This window comes from Indicator indicator, chromosome 7, assembly GCF_027791375.1.
Source record: "Indicator indicator isolate 239-I01 chromosome 7, UM_Iind_1.1, whole genome shotgun sequence".
Taxonomy (NCBI): Eukaryota; Metazoa; Chordata; class Aves; order Piciformes; family Indicatoridae; genus Indicator; species Indicator indicator.
This window is the reverse complement of record NC_072016.1, coordinates 17,330,876-17,352,244: the sequence shown is the minus strand read 5'-3', so window position 1 is coordinate 17,352,244 and position 21,369 is coordinate 17,330,876. Positions and strand designations below refer to the sequence as shown.

General features: G+C 39.2%; 1 protein-coding gene across 1 annotated transcript; it reads right to left on the bottom strand.

The window, feature by feature from the left end:
- Positions 1–679: 679 nt before the first annotated feature.
- ZFAND4 (zinc finger AN1-type containing 4) lies at positions 680–17,682 on the bottom strand. The gene is made up of 9 exons (XM_054382385.1): positions 17,499–17,682; positions 12,321–12,396; positions 12,158–12,225; positions 11,428–11,614; positions 7,913–8,060; positions 5,988–7,169; positions 5,319–5,373; positions 2,906–3,020; positions 680–973 (listed from the first exon to the last, which is right to left on the bottom strand). Exons 1-9 carry the CDS (start codon positions 17,680–17,682, stop codon positions 838–840), a joined length of 2,151 nt encoding a protein of 716 aa, XP_054238360.1. The 3' UTR covers positions 680–837.
- Between the last annotated feature and the right edge of the window lie 3,687 nt (positions 17,683–21,369).

The window sequence follows — 21,369 nt, the reverse complement described above, 5'->3', positions numbered from 1 at the left end:
CAAAGCCCAACTCTTAATTTAAAAGCACATTGTAAGATAGGAAGAGTTATTCTGTGCATTTATAAGAGCATAAACCAGAATAAAACTTAATATTTATTAGAACTTCTTCCAGGAACAGCATTCAACATCTTAACAAACCAAGTTGTGAAGTCTTAAAAAATCTAGGATTACAAAAGAAGTTAAAATAAATTGTTCCTTATATTTAATGGCAACAAAGGGGGAATTTTCTATTTAAAAACAAACTTGTCATATAAACAGTATTATTTTAAGAAAATGCGATTAACATGATATGTAATCTTCAGAACAGATACAGAGTGTATGAATACCAATCTGAATGGAACACACTACCCCCTTAATCTCAAAATAGGCTGTTTGAAGAAATGGGAGGGAAGAGGATCTTTCTATTGAAATAACTTAGAAGATATCACACAATGGACAAAAAAAACGCAATAGTACAGAAGACATTACATGACACCCTCATTACAACACCCTCTCTGGTTATACAGTAAATAAAGTTAGTAAAGTGCATCTTTTAAAGACTTGTCTAGTGAAATAGCTTTTCCAAATATAAAACACAACACAAGACGTGCAGTAACAGTTAAATCATCGTGTAAGTTTTTTGAAACTACATCTTTAACTTTTCATTCACTAAAGAAGAAAAGTTTTAACTGCAGTAGTGTTCACATTATTCTTCAATAGGATACATCCTCATGTGCTTTTGTTACTTGGCAAATATTTAAATATGGAGCATGGAAAAATTATGCAGTTTATGCAAGTGCTTCTCTTGATGCAATACAATTCTTCAATGGCAGAACAGCCACATGCAGCAGAACCATGTTAGATTTTGGGAAGCTTTGGTGCACTAACAACAGGATTGGTCTCTTGCAAATATCTTCGCCCAGCACTCTTATAGTCGTAGGTGCAGGTGTGAGTCTCTGCATAGCGGTGCGTTGCACAGAAATTGTTTCCACATCTGAAGAATCAAGAATACTAGAGGTTACAAGCTTTTAGAACTTTTTAACTCTCTGACATGCTTGTTTATTTGGCGTAATTGCTTGGATTCTAATGATCCTTGACTGATGACTAACTGGTGGGGTAATCAAAATGACATTTTTGTAACTGAACACTGGAGTTTTGACCCAACAATCTCTTCAGCTGGGATGTTCAGCAAGATCAGTACTGCTGCAACCAGTTAGCAAGGATCAAACACACTTTAAAACTACAAGGTATGGGCTTTGATTTATTTTGTTTCTTTTTAAAGACCTCACATAACATTTGTTCTTAAAATTCAGAGGACTAAGCCATGGAACTAATACAACGTCATCAAGTGAAAGCCAAGTAACGTATTTTAATTCAAAACCAGCACATCATTCAGACTACCAAAAGAGATGTTTAGTTGAGCACATGTTCTGTCTGGCATAAATTCAAATTAGTCATTTGAAATTAACAAATACAGATTTAGTCATCTGTAAAAGACATCAGACAAACTCACTCTAGGGAAGACGAGTTCCTATATGACTAGATAAGAGTGCATCTTCCCAGTGTCAGTTGCAATTTTCATGAGTGAAATTATCTACCTGGGCTCATCATAAATTCTGCAGCTGTTACTGAGTCTGTGTGCCTCATAATGTTTGCTCTTCTTTGGTTCTTGGTCCCATAATCTCCAGCTCTCATACAACTGTATTCTCCGTTTGGTTCATGTTTTATTCTAGTAAAAGGTCATATTGTTGCTAGAATGAAGACTGTTCTTGGAAATGTGCCATTTCTTCCCTTTTCCTGTGCTTTGTTTTTAACCTTACACAAGCTGTTAGTTTTAGAAGAACATGCAGATACTTGCTCAGCAGAAGAGTGCAGTGTCCAAAACTGCTTCCAAATCAAAAACTAAAGTCAGTAAGGAGGCAGTGCCTCACTCAGAACACAATTCCCCAACAGCAGAAGTCTTGTTCATTTTGCGGTTTATTGGTGTGAACCAAGATCAGCTTCAAATGTAGCTCTTGCAGCGCAGCAGTTGCCAACCTTAGACTAGGTCATGGAAAATAATACTGAAAAAAGAATGTCTTGCGGGAAACAATACTTTGAGAACCATGATCAACAGAGAAAGTGGGTTGTGGGTTTGTTTTGGCTGAGCTTTTTGGTTTTGTTTTGATTTGTGTGCATGTATGTTTGGGTTTTTTCCAGCTTTGTTTGTGTATGGGATTTTGTTTGTTTTTATTTTGTGTTTGTGTGTTATGTGTGTATTTTGGTTGGGTTTTTTTTTTAGCTGTTGTTTCGGTTTGGTTTTTTTTTTTTTTAAAGTTTATAGTGATCATCACCAAGCAGTAGGTCTCACTGTGTTGTCTGCAAATCATCATTTGGGAGATCAGCACTCCAGTATTCTGCTTTTGAGATGCTCTCAATGTTAAAAAGCTGACCAAAGTCTCACAAGAAACAGAAAATCCATAAAAATCAAAAAGCTGTCAAATAAAAATTCACATACATTCACCAATCACACAGATGTGTTGTAATAGGGCAAACTCTGAGGGAAATTATCTGGAAAACTGTGACAAAACCAGGTTTTCCTGAAGTTAATACAATTGTTGAGAAACTGTATAGAATATAATTCTCTAGAAAGTTCTTCCTATAATAGATTTTTTTTTTTTTTGGTAACCATGTTCTTTAGCTCCTGATATCTTGGATTCTGATACCCTGCATTTCTTGAGTTGTCTGGAAAAACATACATCTCAACAGCAGAACAGGCACAACAGTTCTGAATTTTAATTCCTGGCATTTTGCAAAACAGAATTGCAACATTTTTGAAGGTTGTCTTTTGATTTGTTATGCTTAAGGAATACCACACAGCACAGAAAACCTTTTAGTTTACCCAGCTATCCATTTCAAATAACAGCTGGTTATACACTCAGCCTACCTGCATTCATAGCTGGTTGCCAATCCAGTTTTCTTGCCACAAAGAAAGCAATGTTTCGTAATTTTCTTTTTTGCCTGAATTGAGCCATTCACAGGTGGGAGACGGGTTGCTTCACCTGCTTTCAGAGGTAGAAAGACAGTAAATATATTTTATTTTTACTTATTCTTGGTCACAAACTAGTTAAATGTCATCTTCTGAAACCCAGATTAATTTTGCATTTCTTAGGATACTTCAGGTGGGAACTCCAAAGCCTAAACAGAGAGGAGAATAAAAGCCCAAACCCAAAACCCAGAAAAACACACCTCAAGCCTATGAACACCTTTGGATGGGGCACAATGCAGGACTTTGACTGTTATTTTTAACACCTGTTAGAAGTTCATATAAAAAAGAAATTACAGAAGAAATCAAGAAACATCTCCTAATGGTCTTCCCAAATGCAAAATGAAAACACAATGTACTTGGGAAAGCACTTCACACAATGGCTTTCCTAGGAACCAATAGGGTATTGAAGCATCGAGCACCTAGCATATTCAGTAGCTAACACGAAATTTGCTAGCCAAGTGTTGCAAGATTACAAAATCTTACTGTTACTCCATAACTGCAAGAAAAGTACATTAGACTACAGGCCTCTGTTGAGCTACATGGTTTCATACGGCACTTTGTACATGTTCATACAACTATTAAAAATTGAATTCACCGTTTTGCCCTGTAATTCTTGGCTGTGGCTTCATTAACTGGAGATCACAAACAAAAGGCACCTTCCTTCCCTTTGTAGAAACAAGCTCTCTATCCACAACCTGCTTATCCATATTTATCAACAAGCAATTAACCAGTGAGCAAGGCATCCCCTCAAACACTCTTTCAGTGCTTCTACCGTTATATTGTTATGATGGTCCCAAGAAGCAATCTCACCTTCCTAAGTGTTTTTTGTCTAGCACACCCTTAATCTCACCAGTCATTTCTCAGCTGAGATACAGCAGGCTACATTCAACACTAGCACTGGCGTCCCAGAGTTCAACCAGGGCACAGCATTACAGAATCCCAACATGGTGGGGGTTGGAAAGGACCTCTGGAGATTATCTAGTCTAATCCCACTGCTGAAGTAGGGACACCCAGAGCAGGCTGCCCAGGACCACACAGTCACTACACACTGCAGTTATCACTGCCAATCAGTGCTAACCCATTGCTACCTAGCATCAAAACTTCCAGGCAATGTTTGTCCATGCTATCAGTTTCATCATCCAGAAGTATACTACTTCAAGCTCTGTCTTTTTTGCAAACTGGCCTCACTGATGCGTCTGAAGACAGCCCCCACTGTGGGCCATACTTAAATAGGAAAAACAATATACCTGTCCTCACATTTTGGGTCTTTATAGCAATGACACATAAACTGACACCATCATAAACAACCACCTCTCTCTCAAGAGCCTGTGTGATACCATGGCACCAACTTTGTCTTTTTCATGTCTGTAACTTTTTGGAAAATACACTTTTGTCTAGCATAAAGGACACCAGAGAGTGTCCTCTTTACAGTTCTATCTGACATGGCACAGATGATAGCAGGCCTCCCCACCATGCAGATGTGGATATTCAGATACTAACTTTTTACCACACAGTAAGGAAAGACAGACCTCTTCATTGACTGACTGTCAGTCCAAAGCTGCACCTCTAGTTGTGAAACTAAGGCACAAATCCCTATTTTAGCAGCTTCAGCTCCCATATCATCACAATTACATAATTATTTTTTTCTGTTGCAGCTGCTATTTGAATATTCATCTTCTAGCTCATTCTTTATGTATAAAACTTACAATCTTGGAATATATGGCTTGCTCTTTCTCGTAAGATCATACAGAAAGAAAAGAAAATCTGAAAACTTCAAGTGAAGGATTCATTTTCAGAATACGTCAAGCAGTAAGCACACCACAGTTACTGAGACTACAATGGAAAGAATGATGCCTACCACAAAAAATGGAGAAAATTCTACACTGTATCAGTAATCTTCAGCATCCTCCCTGGTTTTCTTTTGCCAAACCTTTTTGGTTCAGGCTGTAGCTCTAAAAGTAACACTACTGATAAGCTTGGCTCTGATTTTAGTACACACAAAAGTATCCATAGAACTAGCCTTTTGGAAGCTTCAGAAGAGAATGTCATTTTATGTCTACAGATGATATGCATGATTAAGAAAAGCTAGGAAAGAGTCACATTTATGTCTGCCTAAGATCTGGGTGACATCTGTATGTTAAAGAATTCCTTAAAATATCGTAAGGTATACCACGCTACAGAAATCTAATACAGTGTGTACTTCTAAAGCCATATGCCTTACAAAGACAAAGGATTCTTCTCCTGTACATATGTGATATATAGGAAAGACCAAAGAGTCATCTTCAGTTATTATTTAAGTCACATTACTTACCTACTCTTTTCCCTACAGCTGCAATACTTCCATTCATTCCAAGCCCGTGTGCAGACTAAAAAAAAAAAAAAAAAAAAAATTTCCACAAGAAAATTACTAGCAGATGGAAATTAAATGAATTAGGCAGTCTGGTATTAGCTTATTTGAAATCAATGTTTTCCTCAATCAATGTACCTACGAAGAGTCCAAGATGACTTCCGTATACAAAATTAAAATTCCTCAATTTTATTTCAGTCTTACTCAAATTCCAGTCTTACTCAAAATGACTTAAATAGTCTCCCTATACTTCACAAACACTCCAAAATAAAATACACTAGAGATCTGAAGCCAGGCACATAAGACAATTAGCAGCAAAGTCAGATGATACCTCAAACAGACACTCATCATGCTATCATTACAATAACTAATTATTTTAGTTGTGAACTGAACAACCACTGGAGTTTTTACCAAAAATTACTTCTAGGACCTGTTTAAATAAACAGGCAGTTAAGATACCAACAGGAATTCAGAAAACAGTTTCAGACTATCAGGGACTTAAGCACACTTCCCTCTCCCCACCTGCCTTTTCTGAAAAGACCTACAGACATACACAGGAAAGTACACTTTTCATAATGCCAATACCAGAAAAGACAGGAAAATTTCAATTTCTTTCCAACCATTAGTACTCACTATAATATATTCAGTAGCTTCTTTTGGAGGAGCAGTTTTCCTAAAGCTTTCTTCCTGCAAATGGTGTAGGTTTGTAGGCAGTGCAATACCTGAAGTCCGAAACCTGCCTGTCCCACAGGAACTCTGTAAACTTTCCCTGTTTGTGCTTCGGGCCAGTGAAGCCAGGAATCCTAAGTTACTTAGAGAACTCACAGGTTCTTTGGATGCCTTGTTAGCCACATCTGTGATGTCCCTAGCCTCTGCTTTAGGAATTACATCAGGTCTTTTGCCAAGTGACTCTACTTTCACATTATGAAATCTAGTAGTCCTAGAACAAGAGGAGTCGGCGATACTATGGACTTCCAAAGACCGAAACACATTTGGGGAGGCTGTAGATCTCAAGTTACCAGCCTCAAAGCATTTAGGTTGTGTCTGTGGTTTCAGAGAACTGTGACGTGCCACTTGTGTCGAATACCGAAGAGGTGACAAAAGCAGATTTTTCTGAGGACTTAATTCACGAGTGCTGAGAAGACCAGCCCCCATTGCTGCAGTGCTCAACACTTTGCTAATAGGTTTCCTATGCTGCTCTATAATCTTAGACTCTTCATCTCCATCAGACAGCTCAAGTTCTGAGTTCATCTTTCCTATGTCATATATCTCACTACACTGTTCAGTGGTGCTTGCTTCTGTGAACAAAGCAAAAGCATCTGTTTCAGGTAAAAGTTTTTCTTCTGTTCCATATAGTTCTACATTTGTTAGATTTGGAAACAAAACAGCATCCTCTTCATTTGTTGAGGTCACATTTTCAGATGCCTTTTCTGCATTTGCTGGCAGAGATGAAACAGGAGTTGAAATACTATTTGTAGGTAGTTTTGCATTTTCTAATTCAACACGAGATATTTTCGGTGGTAATCTGATGCTACTAACTGACTGAGACCAAGAGCTGCTCTGCCAAGTGTCATCTTCTTTAAGAAAGTCATTAGCCGTGGATGGCATTGTTCTACCCGCAGTGGCCAAAGTAGCCAAGGCTGAAAGTGAGTTTTGGGAAGACTCTGAGTGGTATGAATTCCCAGGAAGAGGTAGGCAAGGCTGTCCAATATGTGGGACCACTCTTAAAAACCGGTGACGAGCAGCAGCCACTGAGCCACTGGATGGTCGAGGAGCCACTGGAGGACGAGGTTTCACCTTCACAGTCTTCTTAGGCTATTAAAAAGCACAAAATCCACATACAAAAACAATTAGCATTTGAATTATGGTTGCCTTCAAAGACCTGACTGAGATCACATCCACAGGAATTCAGACAGTGTAAGGCCAGAAAAGATCTAATAATTCTTTCTACTCTCTTCATCTGTTACTAGCCATCAAGACCTCACCCCAACATCTGAATAACAAATTCAAAGATTATAATCAGAAAAGACTATTTAGTAAATAGGTCATGTGTCACAGAAATAGAAAATGAAACCAGAATGCCACCCAAAATAATCAAGAGCAGCTTAGGGTCAAACAATGAAAGTATATCTTCTTTTTATATCTAGGCAACTTAGACAGACATGAACACCAACATAATGTTTTATCTTCTAGGTAATTTCATTCTCATATTTAACCTTATACACTTTTCAGTTATAGAATTTCTAATGAAGCCTCTTTTTAGAGAAAAATCAATTTTTACTAGAACAGTAGTATCAGAATTAAAAACAAGAACCCCCAAAACCCACCCATGCAAATAAATCCAAGACCAGCTGTGAATTCTTTGAATGCGGATAGGTAGATCCAAGTAAAGCCAATGCCACACAGCAGAACATTTATACAATAACATTTAATTAAACAACAGATAAGCAGTCATCTACCTTTGATTATTTCAAAATATCTGACCTCCTCTTTGGAAAAGCCAGCACAAGGGAAGTACAAGACAATTTAAGACAGAAAAACTGAAATCACAACTTCACCTTTTTACTCAGATTCATGTTCTCCATCTTTGCCTTGAGCAGTTTCATTTTATTCATTGTAATTGAATTCTCAATAATCTGTTGGCCAGATGGCGATGTCTCTGTCTCATCCTCATCATCAGCATATAAATTATAAACTGAACCACCACTGAAAATAAAATAAAGTTTGTGTTCACCTTCTAATCAAGCAATTATGTTTTCAATATAGAGTATTCTCACCACTAGAAAGTCACATCCGTAGTTGATCTGTTGACAAAACATTATGTAAAACCATACGCAAAGACATTTCAAACCCATTTATTGTAGCACATAAGCATTCCTTGTAAGATGCTCATGCAAAATGATGATGCTGAAATCAGAACATAACCACGCTTCTGGGAAGTTGTTATACCATATACAGTTGGTTCACACTCACTATATATTCTTCCCACAGAGGGGATATCCAGTTCCACAAATGCATCCTGAAGGTATGGCCAAAGCTGTTAACTGTGCGACTCAGACAACAAGCTGATCAGTTTTCCAATTAACCAGACACTGGTATGGAAGGAAAGTCCAAATTCTATACATCCTGAGGGGTGTTCTCACCATAAATGGAAATGGAGGGGTCACCCATGTGGATGTGATATTCTATTTCGCCTTTTCAAAATAAAAATAAAATAAAATAGGATCAGTTTAGGTTTCCAAAAAGCCTCACAGTTGGGAAAAAAAAAAAAAAACAAACCACCAAACAGATTAGACTTGCCAGTCCCCAGACAACATATTTGAACTCAGTAGTCACTGGAAATTTGTAGTATCACATAGCCTTTTTCCACTCTGTTTTCTAACAGAATGCAAAACCTTAATGTTTTGAAGTCATTATCTGACTTGTTTTTCCTATGAAGCATTAATTACTAAAACATGCCCAATATTTACAATAAAATAAAAGAACAACCATTAGGAGTATCCAATTCATTACAAATGAATGTATTTTCAACACTGTACACAATACTTTTTAAAGGGTATTCTAATTTTTCCTTTAGTCTGTCAGTATCTAGAAATCACGACAATCAAGCAATTCCCCTGTGTTCATACAAATGTCTTAGCAGATTTAACTAAAATTTCTACTCTCTAAAAGAGAACAAAGAAAAACTAAAGGACATGAAAAAGTCAGTAAAAAAAAAATTGCTAATTATTTCTGGCATTTTACCTGATTCTTGGAAATATTCTGCTGCCCTTAGTCAAGAGTCAGTATTTTTCCACTGACTCTCTAAATCCATTTCCTAAATTGCAGCAAAACTCCAAAGGGAGTCTGTCTGGGAGACAGATCTTTGAGAGCAAGATGGCAGCAAATTCAAACAGGAGTCAGCAAAACAGTCCAATAATTTCTTACCAAAAACTGAACAGTTCCACATGAGGACAGTCAGCATGCATATTACATGCCTCTCCTGGTAAAGAATCAACACTAAGGAATCTCAAAATTTTAACTCTGCATGTCACCAACTGAAAACAATTATTTGAAATTCTCTTCTTTCAAGGTAAGGGTAAAAATAAAAGATATGTCTCCATGTTTGGTTGTTTTTTTCATTGGTGGTTTGGGTTTTGGTTGGGTTTTTTTGTTTGCTTGGGTGGTTTTTTTGTTTTGTTTTTGTTTGTTTAATGCAAAAATTGTTATCCTTTTTCTAGCATTTCCTGGCTAAACAAGAGCCAAAAATACTAAAACCCCCTCCAAAATCCAGTGGACTAACATAAGGATTTTTTGCTTTAACATGGTTGCAAAAATGTAAAAGTTGAACAGGGACCTTTGTTCTTGATGATTATTTTTTCCCATTCTCCAATGAGTATATTTCAAATTTGCTTTGCTCCTAAGTGTCAACATTCCTGACATCTTGCTTGTAAAATGTGTGCCTCAAAAATGAACAGTAGGTTGCCAAAATTCTTTTGACAGCAGTGCTTGCCAGTCCTTTACCACAACTTCAACAATTTTCTTTTAATTCATAGACAATAAATCCTTGTATGTATTTACACCTTGTCCAGTTCTAACCATTAACTAAACCACATATAAAATGATCTGGAAAAATATAAACCAAAACCCAAACCCATGTTCATTTCTAAACCTCAGTCACTACATTCTGCTCCACACATAAGCAATGTGAGAAAAACTCTGATAAACAACTGCCTCAAAAATGCTCAGTCGCCAGTATGCTTACACATATAATTGTCAGAATGGAAAACACTGGTATCCAGAGGAATTCACAGATTTCCTCTGTAAAGATCAAATGAAAAGGTCTGATTTGTTTTCATTCTCTCCTCCCTTTGCTACTCTTCCTATTTACACAAAGCCTGACCCAGCCACAATTAACAGTTCAAAAATTAGGATTTCTCTTTCCCTCCTTCCCTTGCCAAATTACTGTCTGTCTTAGCAGAAAAAAAACCTAACACACACGAGCTCTTTTGACCCTCTGCAATGATGTGGGAATTCAACCTTGGTGTTTTTTTCAGTCTGTACTTTTTAGGTACAGATCTCTTATAAAAAGTTTGTAAAAGTACTATCAATCTGAATGCAAACACACTGAATATAAATCACCTCTTGCTTCCAACTTTACAAACAGGAACATGAATAAGTTACTTTGATCAGTGCAAGCCTTGGAGAAAACGCAGCTAGTTCCCAGAACAGGGACTCCTTTCCTTACAGTTGTACAAACACTAAGATCTTTGGGTGATTAAAAAAATAATCTGATAGTAATATAAAGACAGTGTCTAATAATTTTTAACAGAGTATCAGTTTTGATAGCTTTAGGAAAAAAATAAAATAGTATTAATCTGTTTGCTGGATTGTAGTACTTAAGTGACATACTTGCTCTTCTAATGGTAACAACACTTAGATTCTGTGACAGAAACTGAAAAAAGTTTGGTACGTCAACAGTACATAATCTGAGGCTTAATTATGCCCAAAGGCCAGCTCCATTGGTAATTATGTCAGTACATTTAAAAACAACAGCAACCAAACAAACCTCACCAAAACACCAAACTAAAATAAACATCCCTTGCCCAAACCAAACAAAATACCAATCCCACCACCCATTTTCTAGAAACCTCAGACATATCCTGTCAGGATTCTGCAGTGCCAATCTCTTATCTTCACAGTTAATCATTTGGTCAACTCATGTCCATACAAAAAAAAGAATTTATAATGTGTACAGAGAAATATTTATAAAAAAAACCAAATTCCTTAAGATGGAAGCGAAAGTACTTAGCAAAAGTGAAATGCGCCATGTCTCCTTTCAGAAAGGACTGGAAGGCTGAGAATGCCTTAAGCACAAAATTAGCTTTATCTCCCTCCATGGACACACACAGGGATAGATGATAATCAGCATGACCACAAAGCACTACTGTGTTTTTCAGCTACCCAGCTACAGCATTTTAGCAGGCCTTAGGGAACAGTTCTCACAATATTTTGATAAAGTCCACAAATAACGGTGAAAATTATATGGCATCCCCTTTTTGAATAATAATATAAAGATTAAAACCAACTTTACCTCAAAGATTCAGATAATGGTGTTAAAGTGCCATCTCCCCGGTCTACCACACGGAAGAAATTCAACTGATCTCCTTCTCGATAGACTAAGAAGGTAACTTGCTTGTTGGATGTCCCTTTCTCCCAGACCTCATCTCTAGTGGGATCCATGTATTCAGCCATTTCCCTGATAGGGTCTTCCACAGGAACTACGAATAGAAAAAAAAACAGAATTAAACCCAAATTATTATTTTTATTATTTTGATCATGTTTGAGAACTCAGCTCAGTTTACAATCAGAATCCTCAACCTAGAAGATATGCTGATTTCTTTCCAAATAAAAATTATCAAGGGATTTCTGCATTTTCACTCTTCCATAAATGATCCACATCATCAAGTTCAACATCAGACTGAACCAATACCTGGTCTTTACTAACCAGAATTTAAAGAGTATTTGCATAACGACATTACAGCATCACTTTTTCTACAGGTGAAGAGCTGATTTTAATATTTGATGACTCTATACATCCAAAGATATTTGCTAAATTAAGGGTAAACAACATGAAAAGGATAGAGCACTTGGTATGCTAAGGAAGAAAAGATGGAAAATAAAGTCTCCCCATTTTTGTTACATATATTTGCAAGTAATTTGGAACTGAAGAGTCCTTGTCTAAAATGCTTAGCTAAGAGAAGCTGTTTACAGTTGTAAGATGTCACACGAAAATGACTATTTTTAACCGAGTTAACACCTACCTCTTCTAGTGTTAATAGGTCCGCCTCGCATAGCAAGAACTAATTTCAGAGTGCAACCTTCTGAAATGCTGTAAATAACAACAAATACATTTTTGTAGCATAAGTAATAGAAAATGCTAACAATCATTTAGAAACATTAATTGCAATTTTATTCTATACTTACTTATAATCATTCAAACAACAGTCATCCTTCAATTCTGTATTATTCCAAATTAAATGCTGCTGAGAGACAGGAATACCTAAACAAAACAAACAAATACAGATAAAAACTGGAGCTTGGTAGGAGAACTTTGGGGAGTTTTGCTTTTTCAAGAATGTGGAGGTAGCAGAGGAAGTGTAAGGAAGTAGATTACACAGGAAAAAAAGAGAGGAAGCAGGACAAGAATAGCTACTTCAGCAGCCTTCAGTCATGATATCAAACCTCCCAAATAGTCATGAAGAACTTTTCATCAGGCTTGTGCTCACACATGGAGTTCAATCTTTTGGCTCAACAAGGGGTCTGCAATATTCAGACTTTAGGCTTAATGAATACTTGCTCTTTTTCAGTCATCAGATGAGGGAGGTTTCTTCCCCCTTATGTATACCTCAGAGCTTTATGTTTACTGACATGAAAAGTAAGATAAATTTCTAACTACAGAAATGCTGAATAATTTACTATAACATGGAACATCAGCTTGTGATTAAAGACAAGGTCACATTAAGCTAACTGGTGACACCTCTGTTACAGTGGTGACAACTCTAAATATATTTTGATCACTACTTAGCTTGGAACCTGAACTGTCACACATACAATATAGTACCATAGCAGTTAGTCAAACTTTGTATTACAAACACTTAAGATTTTTCTTGTGGGTGTTCTTTGTACAGAACATTACTTCCAGTAACACTCATTTACAACTCAATTTCTGGGACAAATTCAGTAAACATATCAAATTTTTGTTTTTTTATTAAAAATCCATATTCTGCACAATGATTAAATTTGTTTCTTTTTGCATGCATGATCAACATCTGGCAAGATGGGAATACAAAGACCAGACTCTTCCAGGTGGTTTCTAGAAACATCTCAGCTTCCCAAGATTTGCAAGAGTGCAAGCTATGGCAAAAGGTTGGTTGGATAGCCCCTTCGTGGCTGGAGGAAGGACTCAAAGCTACCAACGCTCATCACCAGCCAGTAAAAAAAGGAGACTAGATCCTGGAGAAAGTCCAAGAGATTCAACAAGCAAATAGCAGACATGCTAAGTGCTCATCCCTGTGCCAAAGAGGGATAGCGCTTTGGAGGAAATGTCATTTTAGAGAAGATGGTAATTTTGTTTTCTTACCACAGCTCACATCTTTATCTTTTTTTATGAATGACCAACACAACTTTACTTCACTTTGATAGCATTTAACATGAATCTTGTATCCTTTGAAGTCCACAAGACATTTATGAAGTGAGTACACTAACACTGCCAGCTACTTCATTTGTGTATTTCTGTGTTTGTATATTGGTTATGTTTCAAGTCTGCAGCATAAGCAAAACATGAAGAACTCAGCAACAGCCAGCAAGTCTGTGCTGTTTTGTAGTCTTCCAATTACAAAGTCATTACTATCTGCCTTTGTTATGGTTTCAGCAGCCTCTAAGGAGTAATTTCCAATTATTCTGATAAACTGAGAGAGTATTTGTTAAAAAGGTTGGTTTGCAACTGGCAGTACTGCAGTAAAAAATGTTTTTGTTCATTTAACAATGACAAGGTATTTCTGATTAAATGAACAGATGAAAAGATTATGCTCTGCTGTAATGAGAAACAGACAAGTCTTTATTACTAATTCCCTTTTATGCTGCTTTCTAAGAATTCTGTATTTATACACAGAGAAAATGGTATGTGCTTTACAGATTCAGGTGCAGGAGAACATGGATCAGCTATCCCTTCTCTGGATTATGGTAAGGCTTTCTTCAGGAGACATTTGCATATAGGAACAGCATGTAAGACTGTCAATAATAATGAGAATATGACATACCCATCCACTATCCCCTGTCCCTAAGCAGCATGTGACTCTATCACTGGCCTGCTGTAAATTAGTACCAAGAAGAAAAGTAGAACAACACACATCTCAGTGCTCAAAGGGAAGTGACTAGCCAGGTGATGCTATAGGAGGACAGAGGAGTCTGCAAATTGTCTATTGAAATGGCTGCAGATGTACTAACAAGATGACCTACTAAAGTGGGAGAATGAGAGTAGGTACTGTATCCTGTCTTTGAATTGGCATATCAGATACACACTTGAAGCTTCTCTCTTACTCTTTCTGGCATGTTAAGAAGGCTCGCCAGAAAAAAACCCCAAACCTATAGATTTCAGAACAAACTTGATTTTATGTTGTGGGTAGAAGATGACTATGTTTAAAAACACTACAAATGTCAAAGTCAAAGTTCAAACAGTGTACTTATCTTTCATCCAATGCTGAAATTATTGGAAAGTTTCTTAAACATTTACTTTTTGGTCCTCCCTAGAGAGGCTGAGCTGACAGTCTTTCTCTCCACAAACTACCTACACTAGGTAAGAGGTGCAAAGGTTCACAACTGACAGCAGCACGACCATTTTCATAACTGACAAACCCTTCAGCTCTCACTTGTGTGATAGTAAGCTACCTTAGTGTCAAGGGTGGTCAGCACTGATCTACTCTATACTAGGGACTGACAAAGAAGAGGCTGTAACAAAGTCACCAGCAACTGAATATAGTCACACTAAATATCCTGACAAAGGTGACCTTACCTACACCTTCCAGATGCTGCTCTAACCAGGCTTGCAAGAAAGTTTTACCAGCTTAGACAAAACAATCCTCAAAAAGCTTCATGAACTTCTAGTCTGTATCAGCACAGTAAACAAGCAAATTCAAAGCAAACAGGAGACAAAGAGGAAAAGTAGCAGAGAGAACAAAACAAAGATTGGTTTTGTTAAAAACTTATTACAGTTGGGCAATCCATTAACTTCAGCCCCGACAGAAGCATAGCTAGTAATAGTATCACATACTCTGAACTCACAGAACATTGAAAGAAATTACAACATCCAAAAGCAGTCTGCTTGACAGTCATCCAGTTAATTTCACTTAAAGTGAAGCTGCTGTACACATAGGCAGCAAAGCACAACAAAAAGTCCAAAGAAAAATAACAACTCTCATGATGAATTGAGTACACTCACACAACAAAATTATTGCATCTGTTGTTCTCTGCTGTACACAAGCATTCCAAATCAAAACGAACGCTGAAAGCCAGCTCTTTTTCCCCTTTACAAGAACAAATGAACACCTAAATTTTAGCTGCAAAAGTAGATGTTTTTACATACACAGATCATAAAACTCAATTGCAAGTCACTGAAGAAACCACAACTGAGTTGGGTTTTTTCTTATATGTAGGACTTAACACTCCATGCTGTAAAATGAGAATTCCCATTAATAATATTAATGATAGTAATAATAACAGTACGAACATCAAATCCCTTAAGATTCAATCCTATCTTACTGAACATATATCTTTACAGGTATTATCTATAGTTCCTTAACAGATGAAAGAATTAATCAATCACCACTAGGACTAGACTATCTGATTATTCCTTGTATAAAATGCAATAAAATTGGTGTTTCTGGATGAAAAATACTAAACTTTCCTTTTTCTTGTTTCACCTCTAGGCTCCAGGAGCATTTCAACACACTTTCTGACTTGTGATTAACGATAACCCTGTTGATTGGTAACAGAAGCATATCCATCTAGCTGTGCTTATATTGCTCCACTGACAAACTCCAGTTATCTGCATGTGGGAGCATCTAGTATGTGACTTTACCAGCCACTCTCCTCTTGAAATATTTCTGTGTTTTAAAACTTATACCAGCTACTTTTTTTCTTCCCCTGCCCGTCCTTTAGCGCAGATTTCCGTAAGGGGAGGAGAGTACCTTACATCCAAGTCTAAAGCATTATATTACATCTCTCAGAGGCTGGATTCCACCTAGACAGAAGCATGAAGAATGTGTACAGGTATACTAAAGAAAGAGAGGATCTCTTTTCTTAAAATTATCAATCCTGGTACTCTCAGTTCATGAAGCTACACTGTTTAACACAGCCAAAGTGAGAAAAACAATGTCCTGCTTCAAAGTAGCTAAAGTATGTATACACGTGTATTTCAAATCATGTTCTTTTATGCAGTTACCACTCTCATTGTAGAGACAAAGTGATAAGAGAAAACTAACCTACATCTTTTCTCCTTGCATTAGCATCAGGTCTGGCCTCACAATTCAGAGGTGGCAAGATATGCCAAGTGCATCACTTTAAGACAAATATTGCTCAGCCAGCTCTCTACCAGCAAAAGCTCACTCACCTAAACACAGGATGCTATGGCATTGGAAGGGGCTTCTGGAGACCACCTATTTCAACCCTGCTACTGACACGGGTATGCCTATATCAGGCTGCACAGGAATGCATCCAGGCAGCCTTTAAAAAAAAATCTACAGACAAGAAGACTCCACAACCTCTCTGGGCAGCCTGGTCCAGGGCTCCAACACCTTCAAAGAAGTTCTTCCCAAAGTTTAAGTCAAACCTTCTGTGTTCTAGTTTGTACCTGTGTCTCCCGGTCCTATCACTGGCCACCACTGGAAAAAGCCTAGCTGCCTCCTTGTGACCTCCACCCTTTAGATACTTATATGCATTTATAAGATCCTCTCTCATTCTTCTCTTTTCCAGGATAAAAAGGCCCATAAGAGAGCCTCATAAGAGAGATGCTCCAATCCTGTAATCATCCTCATGGGCCTCCATAGGACTCCCTCCAGTAGTTCCCTCTCCTTCTTGAACTGGGGAGCCCAGAACTGGACATATCAGTAACTTCAAACTGCCTTTGGGATAGCCTGCACTGCAGTTGCTCTTGTGACTGCAGTGTCATAAACTGACTAACCTATGAAGCAACAACCATAGCACCTAGCTTAAATTATGATCAATTACAGTGTAGATATACTGCAATAGTGAAGTTTTTAACTATGCTAGTTAACAAGCAACTTATGTCAGAGAACCTCTTCAACATCAAAAATACTATACCCCACATTAATATCAAAACAGTTAGACAATTTACCATAGACTTTTAAAGATTTCTCCTAATAATTATATATACACACACACACACAAAGGACAACAATAAAAACACTAATTCCAGTGAAGTCTAAGCCATGAACTCATAGAAAAAGGGAAGAACAGAAAAATAACTCAATTCCAATTAAACCTAAACCATAAATCTAGTGCCTAGTTTATATACGTATTACTGAACAAGCCACTTAAACTATCTGGTTTGATTTAAGCAATTACTGAAGTAAGAGAAAATAATACCTTCCAGTCTTTGAATTTTAGCTTTCACAGAAATAACTGTTTCAAAGGGGGAAACTCGCAGTTCAAAGCACGTTCCTGTAAGTGTTTCAATGAACAGCTCCATAGTTTCATAAAAAGGAAGCTTGTAATGAAATGGTCCCATGTTATCTTCATTGAAAAAAGGAGGCTCTTTCTTGTTGGCCATTACAAAGGGTTTACAACTTCCTTGTAAGAAGATCTGTCAGGAAACTACATTCCACTTCTAGCCAAGTCAGCTTTGAGGACAGGTGTGGTGCACTGCTGTTCATGTTTGGGATTTTTCACCTATAAAGCAAACAAACATAGTTCTAACTACATCTGAACGTAGCTGTTAAAGAGAATTTCAATTTATTCTTGATGAACAATAGAATATCTGTTAGGATACATTACTATTCAGCAAGGCGAAACGACAGATAACCACATTAGTAGCATCACAGTTTTAGGACTCTAGCTTCAGGTCCTACCTACTACCTTTGTTATTTTTTCACGAACAACACGACAATCCGACCTGCGATATTAACGTCCAAAGACTCCTGACAAAGGCTAAGCCCTCATCAGGGGCAAGGATAAACACTAGAAAGACATGAAAAGAGAGACTCGTCGGGGGAGGCGGAAGGCGGTGGAGAAGACGGCAGCTTTAGCCCCTCGGCAGCGCTGCGCTCCCACGAGCCCGGTCCAGCCCCTGCACTGGGGCGGCAAGCCGGACCCAGGCCAACAGAGCGAAGCTCCCGCAAACAAAGGAGTGAGAGCAGCTGCCCACCAGCCTCGGGGCGGCCTCAGAGCCCGGGTACGACGCGGGGCGCTACCGGTCGTGCCAGCCGTGCTCCTAGCCCACCCCCGGGGGCGGGGAGGAACCACCCTTCCCTTCCCTTTCCTCCAGGGACGCACTTCACGCCAGCGGAATCGGGGGAAGAAAGGAGCAAAAACACTGCCCCTCTTCCCGTCGCAGGGCCTCTAAGGGAACAGTACCCCTGAGGGCCCGAAGATCGCGGAGCCGGTCCGCGACGGGAGGAGGGTGGGGCCTCATCTCACCTGTCCGCTGGGCCCGCTCGGGGGGAGACACAGCTCCTCTCCCCCCGTGCAGCCCCGCCCGCTGCGCCTCACTGGAGCTCGACAGCCCCGGCGGGCCTCATGCAGCAAGACAGGGGTAAGGACGCAGTGGCCGCCCGCACCGGCACCAACACCACCACTCCTCCCCAGCAGCCTCCGCGCCTACCTAGCCTTTATGACATCCCCGCCAGGCGTTCTCCTACGGGCCAATGTGACGCCCGTTCTCACGCAGCTCGTCCAATCAGCTCCCTCGGGGGGTGGTGCTCCTGGAGCCGTCAGGGGCCGGTGTCCGCCAAGCTGCCGCGCTCTGCTCGTGCTTGTTGTGGTCGTTAAGACGCGAGGAGCCGCGCGTGCGCGGAGGAGGACCCGGATGCATCGGCCGCGCCGCCGGCCGCCGCCACGTGACAGTGTTCCGGAGGCCGCGGCGCTCTTGGGACATGTGGTCCACGGCGGGCGAAGCTGAGAGGACGGCGGCTCCAGCGGTTCGGTGCTGCCGGCCTTTACTCAGGGTAAACGTGCAAAACCAGCATTTATACCTGGAACTCAACCCGCGTACCAGCACAGGGCTAGGCCCACTGAGGCAACCAGCAGGGTTACCCCAGCCTGTGCAGGCCTCCCCCCCTCATTCTCAGTTATGGGAGGGGCCTAGGGCCCACCTGCTCTTTTATTCAAGGCCAGCTATTGACTCCTCCTGCTTCAGTACTGTCTCCAGTATACTAGAGAAAATGATCTTAACTCGTAGGAGCTGCTAACTACCTTAACCACTTTACTTTCCACTTAGGTGTTAAATTCTGCAAGTTGTATCCTGACTCTGTTAGGTTTCAGACCTTGTTAAAACACCAGAGCAACTGGGGTTTTTTATCACATTCAAATAGCAAGTATGGGAACCCTATGACAAAGAGCACGGAGCAAGTCCCAGGCACTGTAACACAGGGCCTCCATCTCTGCCCTTCCCAGAGAAAGCAGCCTTGGTTTATTGAATTTGCAAGACAACACACCAAGCCAAAACACAGTTAAAAAAGCCACCACTTAAACCAAGCCTTCCCAAGAGCAAAGTGCCGAGATCAGGATTTGCAGTCTGTTACAGGGAGCTACTTGAGGATGATGCATTTTAATATAGGACTACAAGACTGTCCCTGTGCTAATTTAGAAAGACTAGGCAGGGAGGAAAGGTTTTCATCTACACTTACGGTACAAATTATTACCAACAGGTTTTCTCTACTGAGCTTTCACATTAACATTTAAGAAACAATCTAAGGCAGGAGCTTTTTTCCTTTTTGTTTTTTTTTTTCCCCCTACTCCAAACAGCTTTTGGGCCCCAGGATTCTTGGCTCATGAACACTCTTTGCATGCTGAAAGAAGTTAATGTGAAGGGCTAAGAAGAAAGGAAGATGCAAAAGAAACAAGAATTCACCCTCTCTTTCCTCTTTCCCTTGGTATGTCTTTGAAGCCCTTCTAAGCACAGAAGAAAGGAGTAAAGAAGCAGTCCACATCACATATGAGGCATATGCAGCAGATGTAATGCCTATAAATAAAGCGCTCTGACTGTAGACACCCATTTGCAAATAGCTCCTACATACTTTTCCAAGCCACTACTCCCAACTTAGCCCCCACTTAACATCACTTCGAGGCCCACAATGGTGCAAATCAATACACATAATTTCTCCTTTATCCCTTTCAACTTCTGCTTTACCCTCATTACTGCTAGATGCCTTGGCTGTAGCATTTCCTGTGCCTGATAAAGCAAATCCAACTTCAGAAACAGGAGACTGAAGCAGATGCCTTGGAACAAGAGCTTCAGTGAAGGTGGGAATTGCTCTCTAAGAAGTCCTCTGAGTGCATGCTTTAAATTCACAGAGAGCCAAAAAGAGTTGAAGTAGTACTTTACTCCCATAAAACAGGGCATCTAGTTTTAAAGTCAGAATTGCAGGCAGTCACCAGTAAAATAAAGAGAAACATTTGATCCTTCTGCATTTTTGTATTTGCTCTGCTTGTATGCATGCCAGATAGTAAGTTTCAACCACTAGGCATCACATATGATTAATGACATCAGTTATAGAACCTTGAAATCTTGAAAAATCTTGGGCAGTCTTGAAAATACAGGAAGCAAGAAGGTTAAGCCAAATGTATCAGACAGTTAAAGAGATTCCACAAAACAGCAACCTCCTATAAACAGCCTACAGTGTGTTATGGATGAGACAGGAAAGTGGACAGCAAACCTTTGGGTACAAGCTTGTCTCTGCACTAAGTATATATGCTTTCTAATCTGGAAATGGCCAAACATGGTAAGTACAGACTTCTTGGAAAGTGTTATTGCCAAACTTGACCAAATTCAGGAAGGTGAGAAATCTCATTTAGCAGCTTACAACTTGAAGAGAAGACAATGATAGGTTTCTGTTATTTTCATGGAGCACTAGGTGCTCATTGGTAGCATACCCTTTCTGGCAGAGAAGTTTTAACATTTTGATTTTTAGAGACCTCAGCAGCAGCCAGTATGAAATATGTTTTCTCTGTCTGATGTCACATCTTGCACTAAGATTTGTTTACTGCTTGATTGTAAGAGAAGCTGTACCTGGTAACAGAACCCACCCTTACCCTAACATTAGCTCAGCAGACTGGCAGGTGACCCAGACAAGGCATGGCAGTTGTTTCCAAGTCATGACGCTGATGTCCTTAGCAAGTGGTAAAGAGGAAAGTAAGCCATACAGACAGATCTGGTTTAACAGACTCCATTTACTATTTATCAATTATTTTCTCTGTAGATCTGTTCAATAAAACTATATTTTGTATAATAGATTATGTC

Coding starts and splice junctions, on each gene's coding strand:
- ZFAND4 (XM_054382385.1), bottom strand. CDS start 17,682: ATGGCCAACAAGAAAGAGCCTCCTTTTTTCAATGAAGATAACATGGGA. Junction 8,061..11,427: donor CCATTATCTGAATCTTTGAG/GTAAAGTTGGTT, acceptor TTTTATTTTCAG/TGGTGGTTCAGTTTATAATT. Junction 7,170..7,912: donor ACATGAATCTGAGTAAAAAG/GTGAAGTTGTGA, acceptor GCTTTTTAATAG/CCTAAGAAGACTGTGAAGGT.